This window comes from Pogona vitticeps, chromosome 4 (assembly GCF_051106095.1).
Source record: "Pogona vitticeps strain Pit_001003342236 chromosome 4, PviZW2.1, whole genome shotgun sequence".
NCBI lineage: Eukaryota > Metazoa > Chordata > Lepidosauria > Squamata > Agamidae > Pogona > Pogona vitticeps.
The window spans coordinates 20,142,025-20,156,038 of NC_135786.1; the positions used below are offsets into that span (position 1 = coordinate 20,142,025).

General features: G+C 39.2%; 1 protein-coding gene across 4 annotated transcripts in view; it reads left to right on the forward strand.

Annotated features, from left to right (window-relative positions):
- The window catches only part of NFATC2 (nuclear factor of activated T cells 2), a 111,946-nt gene that overhangs the window by 32,521 nt on the left and 65,411 nt on the right, over nt 1-14,014 (forward strand). For all 4 annotated transcript variants that reach the window (XM_020779517.3, XM_020779514.3, XM_078392176.1 and 1 more), the window contains exons 4-5: nt 1,201-1,403; nt 2,687-2,859. In XM_020779517.3, the coding sequence (XP_020635176.3) occupies nt 1,201-1,403; nt 2,687-2,859 (376 nt within the window). The remainder of the gene's footprint in view (nt 1-1,200; nt 1,404-2,686; nt 2,860-14,014) is intronic.

Here is a 14,014-nt window from a genome sequence, read left to right on the forward strand (position 1 = left end):
AGACAGAACAAAGCAGCTGCCTCGGGTGGTTTGGGAGCACTGGCAAGTTGCTGGAAGACACTGATAGGTGTGATGTATGCCTTGGATCCCCTAAGCTAGTTTGGAGCCCTCAGATGCAGAGGGACGCTATCTAAGTGCCCAACAGTCCAGTGAGATTCCACTGCCAACACGTTTCTGTTCATGCAATGAAAATGGTCACTACGGTGTTGCTCACTGCAATGCCTTGGCCAGACCTGCCAAAGGAAAAGCCAAGTTTTTATTTGTAAGAGATGCTTTTGTGTGGGTATTATTTTGTTAGGATGGCTTTTTCAAACAAACTTACTGTACTAGTATAAACAAGAACAGGCCATTCAGCAAAATGGCCTCCCATGAGGTCCACAGTTCACTGGTAAATAAATGCTTTGTGTGCAGAAGTTCCCAGGTCCTTTCCTTATCATCTCTAAGAAGAGTTGGAAAAAGTCCTGCCTGAAACCCGAGTCAGTGTCAGCAGGACTAAGCTACATTGACCAAAGGTCTGATAAAGCAGCTTTCTGTGCTCCTGTGTTCCTAGTCTGGTGTTCTACAATGTACTAGATTACAGTTTGGACTCCTATTATGCTCAGCTAGCAAGTCTGTCAGCCATGATGCAGTAATCTGAGGAGCTTTCTGTTAGATATAAATTGCTTGTAAAGGTTCAAATTTTATTGCTGCTTTACTACAGTTTTCATAAATCGAAGTCCTGAGATGGATAGGATAGTAGTAAGTTATACAAGAGCCTTGATGAGTTCCATAGTTGAAGAAATATTGGAACTGATATCTCTAAAACAAAATCTCTAGTTCTGCATCACATTGGTATCTCCTACTAGAAATGTCAAATATTATTCAAGATTTCAATAACTTTTGAATTGCTTTGGAACTAATAAGAACAGTTTCAGGCATTCTTAATATGTGTTTTTTCAGCTTTGTAATGTAAATCCACAAAAGTTAATAGAACAAAATATAATATTTTTCACTTATCAGCTGAGAAGTAAAGAAGAAAAACTTATTTGTTCATGAAAGGTTTCTGCCTAATAATCTGAAAATTCCTAATCTTCCCAAGTGATGAGATGAGCAACTGTTTATGTCAGTCATGTTTTCTATCTCTGACACTACACAGTTTGATTTTTCTGCTCTATTTGTAGTTAGAAGATGCTAACATTAACTAATTTGGTCTCTTGGCAGCTTCATGGTTATATGGACAGTAAGCCGCTTGGCCTTCAGATCTTCATTGGAACAGCAGATGAGCGTATTCTTAAGCCACATGCTTTCTACCAAGTCCATCGCATCACGGGGAAAACAGTCACCACCACAAGCTACGAAAAAATAATTGGCAACACAAAAGTGCTGGAAATTCCTCTGGAGCCAAAAAACAACATGAAAGCAACGTAAGGGTGCTATCATAGAAAATGTCTTTCTGAGATTAACATAGCAAATTATAATATTCATTCAGAAGGCAGTTGTATTTAATTTGAACAGAAAATTCAGAAATGTGAAATCCTTAAACTGTCGCTTCATTGAGTATGATTTTATATAGAGCTTATCATTTGGTGGTGATGCATACCATCAGAATAGGGACAGAGTGAATGATCTCTGAATTCTTCATTGTTAGTGAGACATTTTAAATTTCTGGAGATTTCTAATCTCCAATCATGGTCCTTATAAATTGTTTCGAATGTTTCTCGTGTCTCTGACACATATTAAGCACAGACGGACTCTCTGATTGTAAAGAAACAATAAACTATCCATAGCTTCATACTCTTGAGCAAGACTACAGTCATCCTAGTTTTGGACAATTTGTGCAAAATCTAGGATGACTGTAGCCTTGCTTAAGGTAATATTGTGCAAGAGATTATGCTCACTAATGTGAGAACATCAGCAGGAAATTTCCTTGTCATCCTTGCTAGCAAGTAGAAGATTGTTGCAGTTTCTTATATCCAAGTGAAGATTTACTTTCCTAGGGCAGAAGTTTCCTGGTTCAGCTTCTCACATCTCTAATTAAAATAGTTACCGTATTTTTCCGTGTATAAGACACCCCCATGTATAAGACACCCCCCACTTTTCTAACCCAAAATTAGGAAATCTAAGTGGGGCTTAGCAATATAGGGGGAAAGGGATCAAAGCACTGCAGGATCACTTTGATCCCTGCTTTCCCCTCTACTTTTTCTCTCTCTCCTCAGCTTAATTCCATGTAGAAGACGAGACTCAATTTTTAGTCTAAAGATTTTAGACAAAAGTATAGTGTTATACATGGAAAAATACGGTAGGTAGCAGGATCTGATGAAAACATCTCTTGGCCTGATTGTGGAGTGCTACAGAGTAGCACATAAGGACAGATGAACCACAATGGCCTGATCCACTGACTTTCACATGAGCATCAAAGATGAGTATGAATGTGAACCCTGATCATGCTCTAATGATTATACCACATTGTCTCTTTTGTTTAAGATGAAATGCTGAAACACATGCTTCTGTACACAAAGCATATGCTTAGTCTTGGGGTCTTACTTCAAAGAATCAAATGTGTGAAAGCGACCTTTAAATATATAATTGTAATCAATGAGGCCTAAAAGTGCATCAACACTTGTCCTTTCTATCTGCAAATGAGTTTGGGCTTTAGACAGTTGCTTTGATTGGATGGAGTTAACTGAAGTTTCTGTTTGTCTCACAGTATTGACTGCGCAGGCATCCTTAAACTGAGGAATGCAGACATTGAACTGCGGAAAGGGGAGACAGATATTGGTCGGAAGAACACACGTGTGAGACTGGTTTTCCGTGTGCATATCCCTGAATCCAGTGGCAGGATAATTTCTTTGCAAGTGGCATCCAACCCTATTGAATGCTGTAAGTCCCATTTTTAATATGTAATTGATTTCAGATTATGTTACTGAAACCCATAAATCTTAAAGGACAGAAATAAACCTGGAAACAGCTAATCAAATCTCCTGTCCAAAAACAATTATCCTTTGTGTACTATGTTTCTTGCATGTTAATCCTTAATGAACTGATTAAAACTAATATGCCTAAGTTTGCAAGCCTTTGAATACTTAAAGAGGGAGTAAATCTTTTTGGAGGCAGTATGATTTGCATCCAAGTAGATGTGTTTAGAGGTAAGCTGCACATAATAATTAATGAGTTGTTACAATCTCACTAAGAAATTGCTGGGCTACTTCAACAAGAGATAGAAAGTAGAGATTAAGCAGACTCTACGTGGTCTCTAAAAATGCTTATTACTCAAAAAGTTTTTAAAATATACAGTTTTATGACTCTCACCCTGAACACATCATTTGCAGCCTACTTCCAGGCAGTACTCCAAGACTGAGTAAGGCAAGCAACACATGTGATAGGATAGCGGGGTGTGGGAGTTTCCCTTCAGTATGCTTGATTAATCCCAATGTTGAGGAAGAGGGGATTTCCACTGAATATATCTAATGATTCCAGAATGTTGGCTGTTCTACTAACCCACCAGGTCTCCCTTGCAAAAGTATCTTCAGGTCACCGTCTTAAGTTCACCCTTTTAGATTCCACATCTCAAGCTATCGTTTTTTTTGTTTGAGAGAGTTAGATCAGAAGTAAATCCTTAGCATTTCACAAGACTTGGCCCCCATTCCAGCACATCCAAGGAGACCCAGTCATTTTTGGAGTGCTTGTACTAATGAGCTTCTTTGCTCATCCTGTGATGCTTTTCATTAGTAACCTGAGCTTTCTCAGTGGTTTGGGGATTTACAGAAACACGATGAACCATTTTCACTTATTTTATTGTATGACTCATATTAGTATACAAAATCCTGTTGTAACAATAAACAGCCTGAGAAAAGTTGCTCTAAAGACCTACTCTGTGGTTTATAATTGTAAAGTCGTGATACCAGTGTGAATGAAACACTGAAGAAGTTTGATTACTTCGTGGTGCCTGTTTTTTGGAGTGGAAAAGAGAATGCTCAAGCAGCTGGACCTTAGTCTGCCCCCCACCCAACGACGAGACTAAGATCCATCTGCCTGCCAAAAAATGCATCTAGAAGCACTGCATAATTATTTGTCAAAGATTTGCTACTGTTCTGCATGTAAGGGTCATTTGGCTAATCTATTTTTGATGACTGATTCTTTATTTTACTATAAAAAGAACAAACAAATAATCATCCAAACCCATAATCATCATCATTTCTTTTGTTGTTGAGTCGTTAACCCATGACCGACTCTTCATGACCCCATGGACCAGAGCACACCAGACTCTCCTTTCTTCCACTGCCTCCCGGAGTTTGGTCAAATTCATGTTGGTAGCTTCAATGACACTGTCCAACCATCTCATCTTCTGTCGTCCCCTTCTCCTCTTGCCCTCACTTTCCCAACATCAGGGTCTTTTCCAGGGAGTCTTCTCTTCTCATGAGATGGCCAAAGTATTGGAGCCTCAGCTTCAGGATCTCTCCTTCCAGTGAGCATTCAGGGTTGATTTCCTTCAAAATGGATAGGCTTGTTTTCTTTACAGTCCAGGGGACTCTCAAGAGTCTCCTTCAGCACCATAATTCAAAAGCATCAATTCCCCGGCGGTTGGCCTTCTTTATGGTCCAGCTCTCACTTCCATACACCACTACAGGGAAAACCATAGCTTGGACTATGCAGACCTTTGATGTCTCTGCTTTTTAAAATGCTATCTAGGTTTGTCATCACTTTCCTCCCAAAAAGTAGGTGTCTTTTAATTTTGTAGCTGCTGTCACCATCTGCAGTGATCATGGAGCCCAAGAAAGCCAGTGGCCGTTATCTTAGTTTTTTGATGTTGAGCGTCAGACCATTTTTTGCGCTCTCCTCTTTCACCTTCATTAAGAGGTTCTTTAATTCCTCCTCACTTTCTGCCATCAGAGTGGTATCTGTATATCTGAGGTTGTTGATATTTCTTCCAGCAGTCTTAATTCCAGCTTGGGATTCATCCAGTATTGCCTTTCACATGATGTATTCTGCATATAAATAAGCAGGGAGACAATATACAGCCTTGTCATATTCCTTTCCCAATTTTGAACCAATCAGTTGTTCCATATCTAGTTCTGACTGTTGCTTCCTGTCCCACATATAGATTTCTCAGGAGATAGATAAGGTGGTCAGGCACTCCCATTTCTTTAAGAACTTCCCGTAATTTGTTGTGGTTGACACAGTCAAAGGCTTTTGCATAGTCAATGAAGCAGAAGTAGATGTTTTTCTGGAACTCTCTGGCTTTCTCCATAATCCAGCGCATGTTAGCAATTTGGTCTCTTATCATCATTTCTAGGGGTAGTAAATTCCTCTGCATGACATACTCTACATTTAACACCTCTGCGTTAGCTGGTGCTGCTAAACATCCCCATGAATTGCTCATGTGCCTGTGTATAGCCATTCAGTCTGTTTTGCGGTAATATTAGAAGAAAACATACACACAGTTGGGAGTCTGGAATGCAACCATTATGGAAAAGATTACCCACCTGCTTCAAGCATTTTAAACTGAAAGTATTGATAATTGTGTGTCGTCAAGTCAATTCTGGCATATGCCAACCCTTCTAAGCTATAACCCGTGTAAGTACTCAGAAGTAGTTTACCAGTCTCTCTTTCAAGGGCAGTCTGGTGCCCTGTAGGTTGCCCACCTTATACTGGCAGGCTCTTCTTCCACAAAGCACAGTGGAGAATCCAACTCTTAACCAGATGCTCCATTCAATGAGCTGTTGCATTATCAACTTCTCAAACTTTGTTTTTACCTTCTCCTAAGAGTAAAGGGGTCTCAGCACGGGGAACTAGCGAAATGCCAGGTTATTTCTGCATACTAAAACATTCACTTTATTCTTGGTTACAGTTTATTTTGGACAATGACTACAGGCCACTCACCTTCAGTTATCAGGTGGGAGTTAACTCCCAAGGTGTCTAAAGCTCTAGACTCTTTGTTTGGAAATTTTCTATTGCACGCTAGTCTTGCAGCTTTTTGTCTTCATATGAATTCAAGATGCCTCCTGGTTCTTACATTGCTTCTCTTCTGGCTTCTGTGGGGGGAAAACAGCTTTAATTAAAAAAAAACTAGTTACAGATAATAAAGACTGTTGCTATAGTTCTCAAAAGTGTAAATCTTTGTAGTGGATGAATTTGTAGGGAGCCATTTTGGGTTATATGAACAGAATCATAATTATTATCTTTGAAATTTGGAAGAGGGTCTTTCTTCCAGTTCCACCACCAATATTTATAGGTGCTTTACTATTTGGAAGCTGGAGACTCTTTTGATGATAAATCTGCCTGCAGGTTTCATCAGATGCGGGAGCAATTTGGAGACAACAGTATAAAATACTGAAGTTGAACTAGCTGATCTGTTACTCCTGCCAGTTTCTGCTCCACCGAGACAGTGGTTGCTAGGAGCAAAGCACAATTCCCATTGGTGGTAGGAGCAAATCAGCAGCTGCAATAAAGTGAGAACTAATATAAGCAGAGTGGTTATATCCTACTGTGCATGTATTTTGAGATGTAGTCCTCAGTAGTTTGAATGATTATTGAAGTATATTCCTAAGACACTTAATGTACAGAAATGCATTAGTAAGCAGTTATATTTCCAAAGGAACATTGAATTATGGCAGGTATGCAAAACTGCTGGTTACACTGAATGGAAGAAAAGGGAGTTCAGTATTTATATAAACTAAAAGCAGTTATTGTCCTATGAGTTTGCATCTTTGAGCAGGTAAACAGCAGCGACATAATTTGTAGCATGAGATATACAATGGGGAAGAGGTTCTTATCCTTCACCTCCCGATAGCTTTCTATTTTAGCTGATGTCGAAACAGTGGGAAAGAAAATAGTTACAAGGAGTATTTGAAGAGGTGTGCAAGCAGTTAAACACCTTTGTTTGCTTGAGGCAGCTCCCCAAGAAAAGCTCCCCACTTCTACATTAGCACAATAAGAAGGTTGCTATTGCCTTGTCTCTGCCCTTAGACGTTAACCCTTGAGATTTACACACTAGATATTGGTCCTTTTTTTCTCTTTGATTGGGCCATGCACACTTAACAGTGTTCTCTTGCAAGCTCTTTCCAATAAACTTATTACATCAGAATTTAGGAACTTAATTTGAAGAAAAATGAATTTAGTAACACATTCAAACCATTCATAAGTGGAACCATCCTACCACCACTCAGTTATGGACCACTTCAGCCTGCCGTTGACCAAAATCTAGTTGCTTTGTTATGCCTGCAGAAGGCAAATGGCCTGATAAGGTTTTCAACCATGCATCTGCTTGCTGGCTTGGTATGGACCCAAAAAATCTGAATGTTGACTGGTTAATTTTGAGCATGAAGCTGCTGCAAGTTATGATGTTGGCTTCTGCAAGTGTAACTAAGGAACAGGATTTTGGCCATTGCATTAAGTTTGCTTGGTAGCAACTTTAAAACTTCTGAGACATTCCTTCCAAAAATATTTACCTAATTAATGTTGGTGTTTCCCTATATTATTCACAACAGAGTTATCTTATGCCAGTGAATTTGGATCAGATTTTTAAATGATGCCTTTTAATTAACTTCCCTAGAATTTGTTTTATTTCTTTCCTGCTGTCTAATTCAATTTCCCCATAAAATTAGATATTCTGCATTTATGATATGTGATGCAGTTATAAATTCACCGGAAAGAAATGGTTTTAAAAATACATTCATCTTGGCAGGTTCTCTATAACTTTTTTTTTGCAGTCAAGAAACCCAGCTGGTAGCTTGTCAACAGTATGCTAGAGACTAGCTAAAGAGCAGTGAAAAAAACATTCTGGAGGCTCTCATGGGATTCATCAGCCTGCTCTCTGCAAGCAGTGCACTGTGAATGCTTTGCATTTAAGCAACTCCACCAGTGAAATCTTTCTGTCTCTTTTATCAATGCACATTACATTGCTGTTTTGATAACTTTCTGTATCAAGCAAGCTTGAGCGCCAAAGTTAAAAAGAGGAAAGAATTATGCAAAAGAATCATAGAGATGTGAATTGATTGGTTTTTATGAACAAATTTCGTTTGTCCCCTCTCTTCTGAAGTCAGTAATTAATTTATCATGAGAGAGGGAGTATAAAGTTCAGGTACAGAAACAAGCATGTTACTCCAGAGATGGAACGAGAAAATGAAGAGGCAGCAAAAGCAGAAAAAAATTGGTTTTGAGGGAAGTGGTGGTTTCACTTTTGAAATGAAAACTGTTAGTAGTACTGATAGTGGTGTAGGGGAGTTTTAGAAATGTAAGAGGAGCATTTGTTATAGACTCAGAAATAAAGTAGACCTTGTTTAAGCCTTTTACTAGTCTTTCCAAAGCCACGTGCATGTTCCAAAACACATCTTCTCAATTTTGGAAAGCCATGTCTTGTTCTAAAGAGAATCTTTCTGGCTTTTGTCTCTTTAAGAAGTGAGAGGTGAATTCTTCAAACATCTATCTACCTGCCTTGTAGGCAAAATACCCAGAGGCTACAAAGAAACTTAGGCCTTGCTGGACTGCTTCTCTTGTTTTTAAAATTCCAATGAATAAAACAAGACTAGCTTACAGCTCAACATAAACTGAACCTGTCCTGGGTTTATAATGAATGATTGACTATGCTTTGAGAATCAGGGAACTCTCCTCCATAGTCAGCGAGATTAAATTTTGTCACAGCCAGCCGTATTGTGAGAACTGGCAGAGTTGTTTCTTCAGGTTCCACATAGTAATTGTAAGCATTAAGGAAACAAGGCAGACTAAAAGTAGTATCTAAAGTTGTGCGTAGTTATAACATAGTAGCTGGAATACTGTTGTTCTGTTAGGCTTTCGGAGAGCAACAGGCATAACATTCAGTCATCTGAAGGTTAGGGATTCTTAAGTGCACTTCCACATCCTAGTTTACTGCATGCTTGAGAATCTTAGCCAGGTTCATGAACTAGGCTCCATAGGCATCCTTCAGTCTCGAGAGACTATGGTAATATGCTCTGAATTGAGAAGTGTCCTCTCCAGAGCATGAAGCCTGGGTAAAATAATATGGAGATTAGGCTGTTACCCAAGCACCAGATCCCCCCTTTCCACATTGCTGAAATGGTCCAATGGAAAGGCAAGGGAACTAGGCTAGGAAGAAGCTGAATAGTATATCTTGTACATAACAGAAAAACAGGATTTCAGACAGTGGGTTTTAATTCTTCCTATTGTTTCCATGATGGATTAAAAGTCCTTTTAAAATTCAGTAAGATTCTTTTCAATAGTAAACTCTGCTTATGCCTGTTTCCCCTCCAATTAATCTCCTTAGTAGGGCCAGTGATTTGAGAGCAGCGTACCTGTCTTTATGGCTAAAGAGTCTTCTATAGCTATTGGGCAGGATAAGCAACCTGTTGAGATATAAAGACTGTACACTCCCATCTGTGGATTTCAAAAGCTTAAACTGGAGACCTCCCCAAAAACATAATTGAAAAAATGTTGGTTTGGGATTGTTTTGCTTTTACAGAAAAGATTCCCGTGTCTAGCCCACTGGTTCTTAACCTTGGGTTACTCAGGAGTTTTGGACTGCAACTCCCAGAAGCCTTCACCACCAACTGTGCTGGCTGGGGTTTCTGGGAGTTGCAGTTCAAAAGCATCCGAGTAACAAAGGTTAAGAACCACTGGTCTAACTGATAATTTTTTTAAAAAAAGTGCTGGGGGCCCCAGTAACACTATTGGGCCACTTTGGTTTGTTGGGCCTCTGGAGTCTGGCCTTTGGGCCCCATGGAGTGGTTGACCAGACCAGATGGGCGGGATATAAATCAAATAAATAAATAAATAAATAAATAAATAAATAAGTAAGTAAGTAAGTAAGTAAGTAAGTAAGTAAGTAAGTAAGTAAGTAAGTAAATAAATAAATAAATAAATAAATAAATAAATAAATAAATAAATAAATAAATAAATAAATAAATAAATAAATATGTTCCCCAGCCTGTATTAGGACGTTGAAATATATTCATGATGGATACCTGAACAAAGAGTTGATGATAGTTCTGTTTCCCAAAAGTTTTTATTTTAGAAGAAATTCCACATCATGGTGCTTCTTCGATTAGAAATTATTGGAAACAATGCCATCAGTTCTCATCAGGGGCAAAATGAGTACTCGGTTTACTTATTCTATGAACTGCTCCATAAATTGCTTATGTTTTATCCGTCTTTCAGTGGAAAAGCAGGGTAAGTAAGTTTTGAATTGGCCATTCGCTCTGCCTGTGAATTTATCAAAGGCAGAAATATTTATTAAGGTGGAAGCATGGTCTTTTGCACTAATTGCCATCAGGGCCCATATGGAATGAAAAATTCCCCATTGTTGTTCCACATTGAGCAGAACAAGTGAAGGAAATTCTTTGTAACACATCATGCGGCCAGGCTGGAAAGGGGAGATAAAGGTTTCTGAGAACTATCTACCAGCTTTGGAGACATGGGCTTCTTAATTACAGTGGACCCTCTACTTAAGGAATTAATCTGTAGTGGAATGGTGGCTGCAAGTCGAAAAGTCTGAAAGTCGAATCTCCATTGACCTATAATGCATTGAAAACCGATTAATCCCATAACCAGTGGTTTTTATTCTATTTTTATTCCATTTTGGTTTTTTTCTGGTCTGTAAGTCGATTCTCTGGCTGCAAGTCGAATCTAAATTTTGCAGCCAGAGAAGTCTGTAACTCGAAAAGTCTGTAAGTCGAGCCGTCTGTAAGTCGAGGGTCCACTGTATCTATATGTAAGCCAAAGTTTTTGGCATTTCCAAACTGCCACCAGTCCTTTTGCCTTGTTCTTCCTTGGCTTAGGCAACAAGCACAGCAAGCCCCAATAACATCTGTCTTCCACTCCCCCGCCCTATTGTTGCCTTTCTAATGTTGGCTGTAATGCAATTCTTGGCATGGAGAATCCATAACATCTTGATCGGTGGGCGGTCTTGTAAAACAAATAAAGAAAATCCCCACCCAAACCCTGTATCATTAATAGAGCAGAAATGCTGTTTCAAGGCAAAAGTGAGTGTTTCGTTAGCAGTTGCTTTCCTGCATTATGTCAGTGGCTGTTGCTATTGAAGGTAAACACCCCAACTGGATAAGTCAACAGTGTTATGTTTAAACAGAGCTCATAAACTACAGTAGCTGTAGGTCTGCTTTATGGAGTGCCAGCCCCTGAGGGGAAGAGAAGGAATGGTGTGAAATTACAGGCCTGCAATTCACCTATCCTGAACGTTAGAGGCAATGACTATTCCAGGGATTAATGCAGCATGCAAAAGGATGGAAGGAAATGAATCCTATTGCACTAGTGTTATCTGTTCCACAGGATTTCCCTTTGTACATGGGAATACTGAAGAGACTACCATATCAAAGATCTAATTTTTTAAAAATTTCTTATTATCCATCCAGCTTTGAGAAATTATGAACCGGAAAATAGGAGTCAGTGATTGATTTCCAAACAAAAAAGGTAAAATCAAATTTGAATAAATAATCAAAATCCAGAACAAAATTTCCACAACCCTTATACTTTAAAAAGCAAAATAGAATTTCCTCCTTAAGCCATGAGCTTCCACATATAGCCTCTGATAATAATATCAGACATTATACGAAACACTATCAACAAGATAGGTCAAGAACTCCCTCATCCACATAACTTCCATGTAGTGGCTTAAGACTAAATCCAGTATTAGGCCTAGCTACAGTTCATCCACCACGACAAAATGGACTTCCTTTTTCACAAATAAAGTGTGTTTCATTGATTTTAATAGGTCTAGTTGGGCTGGGTTTGGACATTAGATGTAGGTTTAAGATTGCACTACAGTATAAGGTTAAAAGTGGATCTTTGGAAATACTTCGAATATACAGTTTGTTTCTCAGTGCTTGAACAGGTGGCGATGAGTATTCTTCAACATCTGTCGCTTTATCTTTGATCCAGTCAGGACAGATCATGATTACACCATGGGTGTGTACCCAGAGTCTTAGGGTGGACCACCCAGTGAGCCATCTATGGATCCATCCATTGTTTCAGGGCCAAAATGGAGACAGCTTTTGTTATGCAATATGGCACTGCATCACCAGCTTTTTTCTCCCTTTTCTGCTTGCCATTAGCAGGCACAGATATTGACTGGGACCATGGCAAGGACAAAAGATTAAAGTCCTCTCTCCACACATGGTCGTTCTGGGCCCGCTCACACACTTCTCATGCACTCAGCTATTTCTTAAACAAAAATCTTATACAGTGGACCCTCTACTTATGGAATTAATCCGTATTGGAAAGGTGGCTGCAGGTCGAAAAGTCTGTAGGTCGAGTCTCCATTGACCTACAATGCAAAAATCGATTAATCCCATAACCGGCCGTTTTTGTTCCATTTTTGTTCCATTTTTTTTCCTGGTCTGTAGGTCAATTCTCTGGCTGCAAGTCGAACCTAAATTTTGCAGCCAGAGAAGTCTATAACTCGAAAAGTCTGTAAGTCGAGCCTTCTGTAAGTTGAGGGTCCACTGTACACACTACCCATTTACATGATAAAATCCTTTGCATATTTGACCTTAAGAACTCTGCTGTTTCGTCTGATATGGGGGTATAAAATATATGTAAATAATGGTAAAAATCTTCTCAATGGTGTGTCTTTGTTGCATGAGCAAGTTCTCTTTTGGTACTAGGGTGGGTATTTTTGCCGTCTCACAATCTGCTGGTTACATTTGCAAAATACTTAAACAACAGTTTCCATCTGGGCATATTTAGTTAGCTGACAAAGGCAACTCTGTTCCAAACTGTGTTTTCTCCAAAGTCACTTAATGAAATTGTAGCCCCAGCCCCTGATTTCCGGGTTACTTAGTGTCATTAAAAGCCCCCCCCCCACTTTTCAACAAAAGGGGTGCCTTTTGTTGAAAAAACAAAACAGCAAGACAGAAGGCCTGTAGCTTGGTAATAAAGGAATATATTTTGAGAAAGTTGCTTCATTGACATCCTGGAGAAATGGACAACTGCACAGAGTTTGAGATACTTGGTATAAGGCAGCTTCCTAGGTTCATAATGCTACTGCCTGATTTTCTAATGAGTAGACATGGTCTAGAGGGGCGGGGTAAAAATCAAATAAATAAATAAATATAAATAAATAAATATTCAGCTTGAGTTCTGATGGGCCTTCCAAAGACATTACATAATTGGGGCATGGCTATTAGGAGTGTTTCCTTTGCGTCCTTGTACAAAGATAGCAGCCAGTTTTTCAAGTGCTGATTTTAGAGGTTGCGTTTGGCCATAGGAAGGCCATGATCTAAAGGCACACTGATTGTAAAGGGTAAAGAATCATGTTGGCAACTTTCAAACCTGAATTGGCCACTCTTACGACTCTGGTTTGTTTGTTTTCGTTCTCTGTCTGAAACCTCCAGAAAGCTTAGGATCAGTTTATCAAGGTAGTATTTATTCCCACCCTCTTTGTTTGTAGTAGCAGTGGCTACTGGACATTCAATTTCCTTTTTTCCCAGTTATGTTTTCCCTCCATGAATCTCTCTAACCTGTTGGCCAGAATTGGCCAGAATTGTGCTGATGTCTTATGCAAGTGGAAGCACAAATATCACAGTGGCTGTTATTGTTATGCATTGTCAAGTCACCTCTGACTTATGGCAACCCTATGAATGAGCAATCTCCAAAATATCCTGTTCTCCACTGCCTTCTCAACTCTTGCTCTATAACTTCCTTTAGGGAGTTGATCCATCTTGTATTTGGTGTTCCTGTTTTCCTGCTGCCTTCTACCTTTCTCAGTGTTATCGCCTTTTCCAGAGAATCCTTGTGATGTACCCAAAGTAGGACAGTCTCAGTTTCAACATTTTTGCTCCAGAGATAGTTGAGGCTTGATTGTATCTATGACCCAATTGTTTGTCTTTCTGGCAGTCTGTGGTATCTGCAAGCTCTCCTTCAGCACCACACTTCAGATGAATCAGTTTTTGTCCTGTCAACTTTCTTAACTGTCCAGCTTTGACCTCCATACAAGGTGATCAGAAATACAAGTGTGTGTATAATCTTGATCAGTCTCCATTGACAAATTCTTACATTTGATTATCTTTTCTAATTCCTCTAGTTTCAG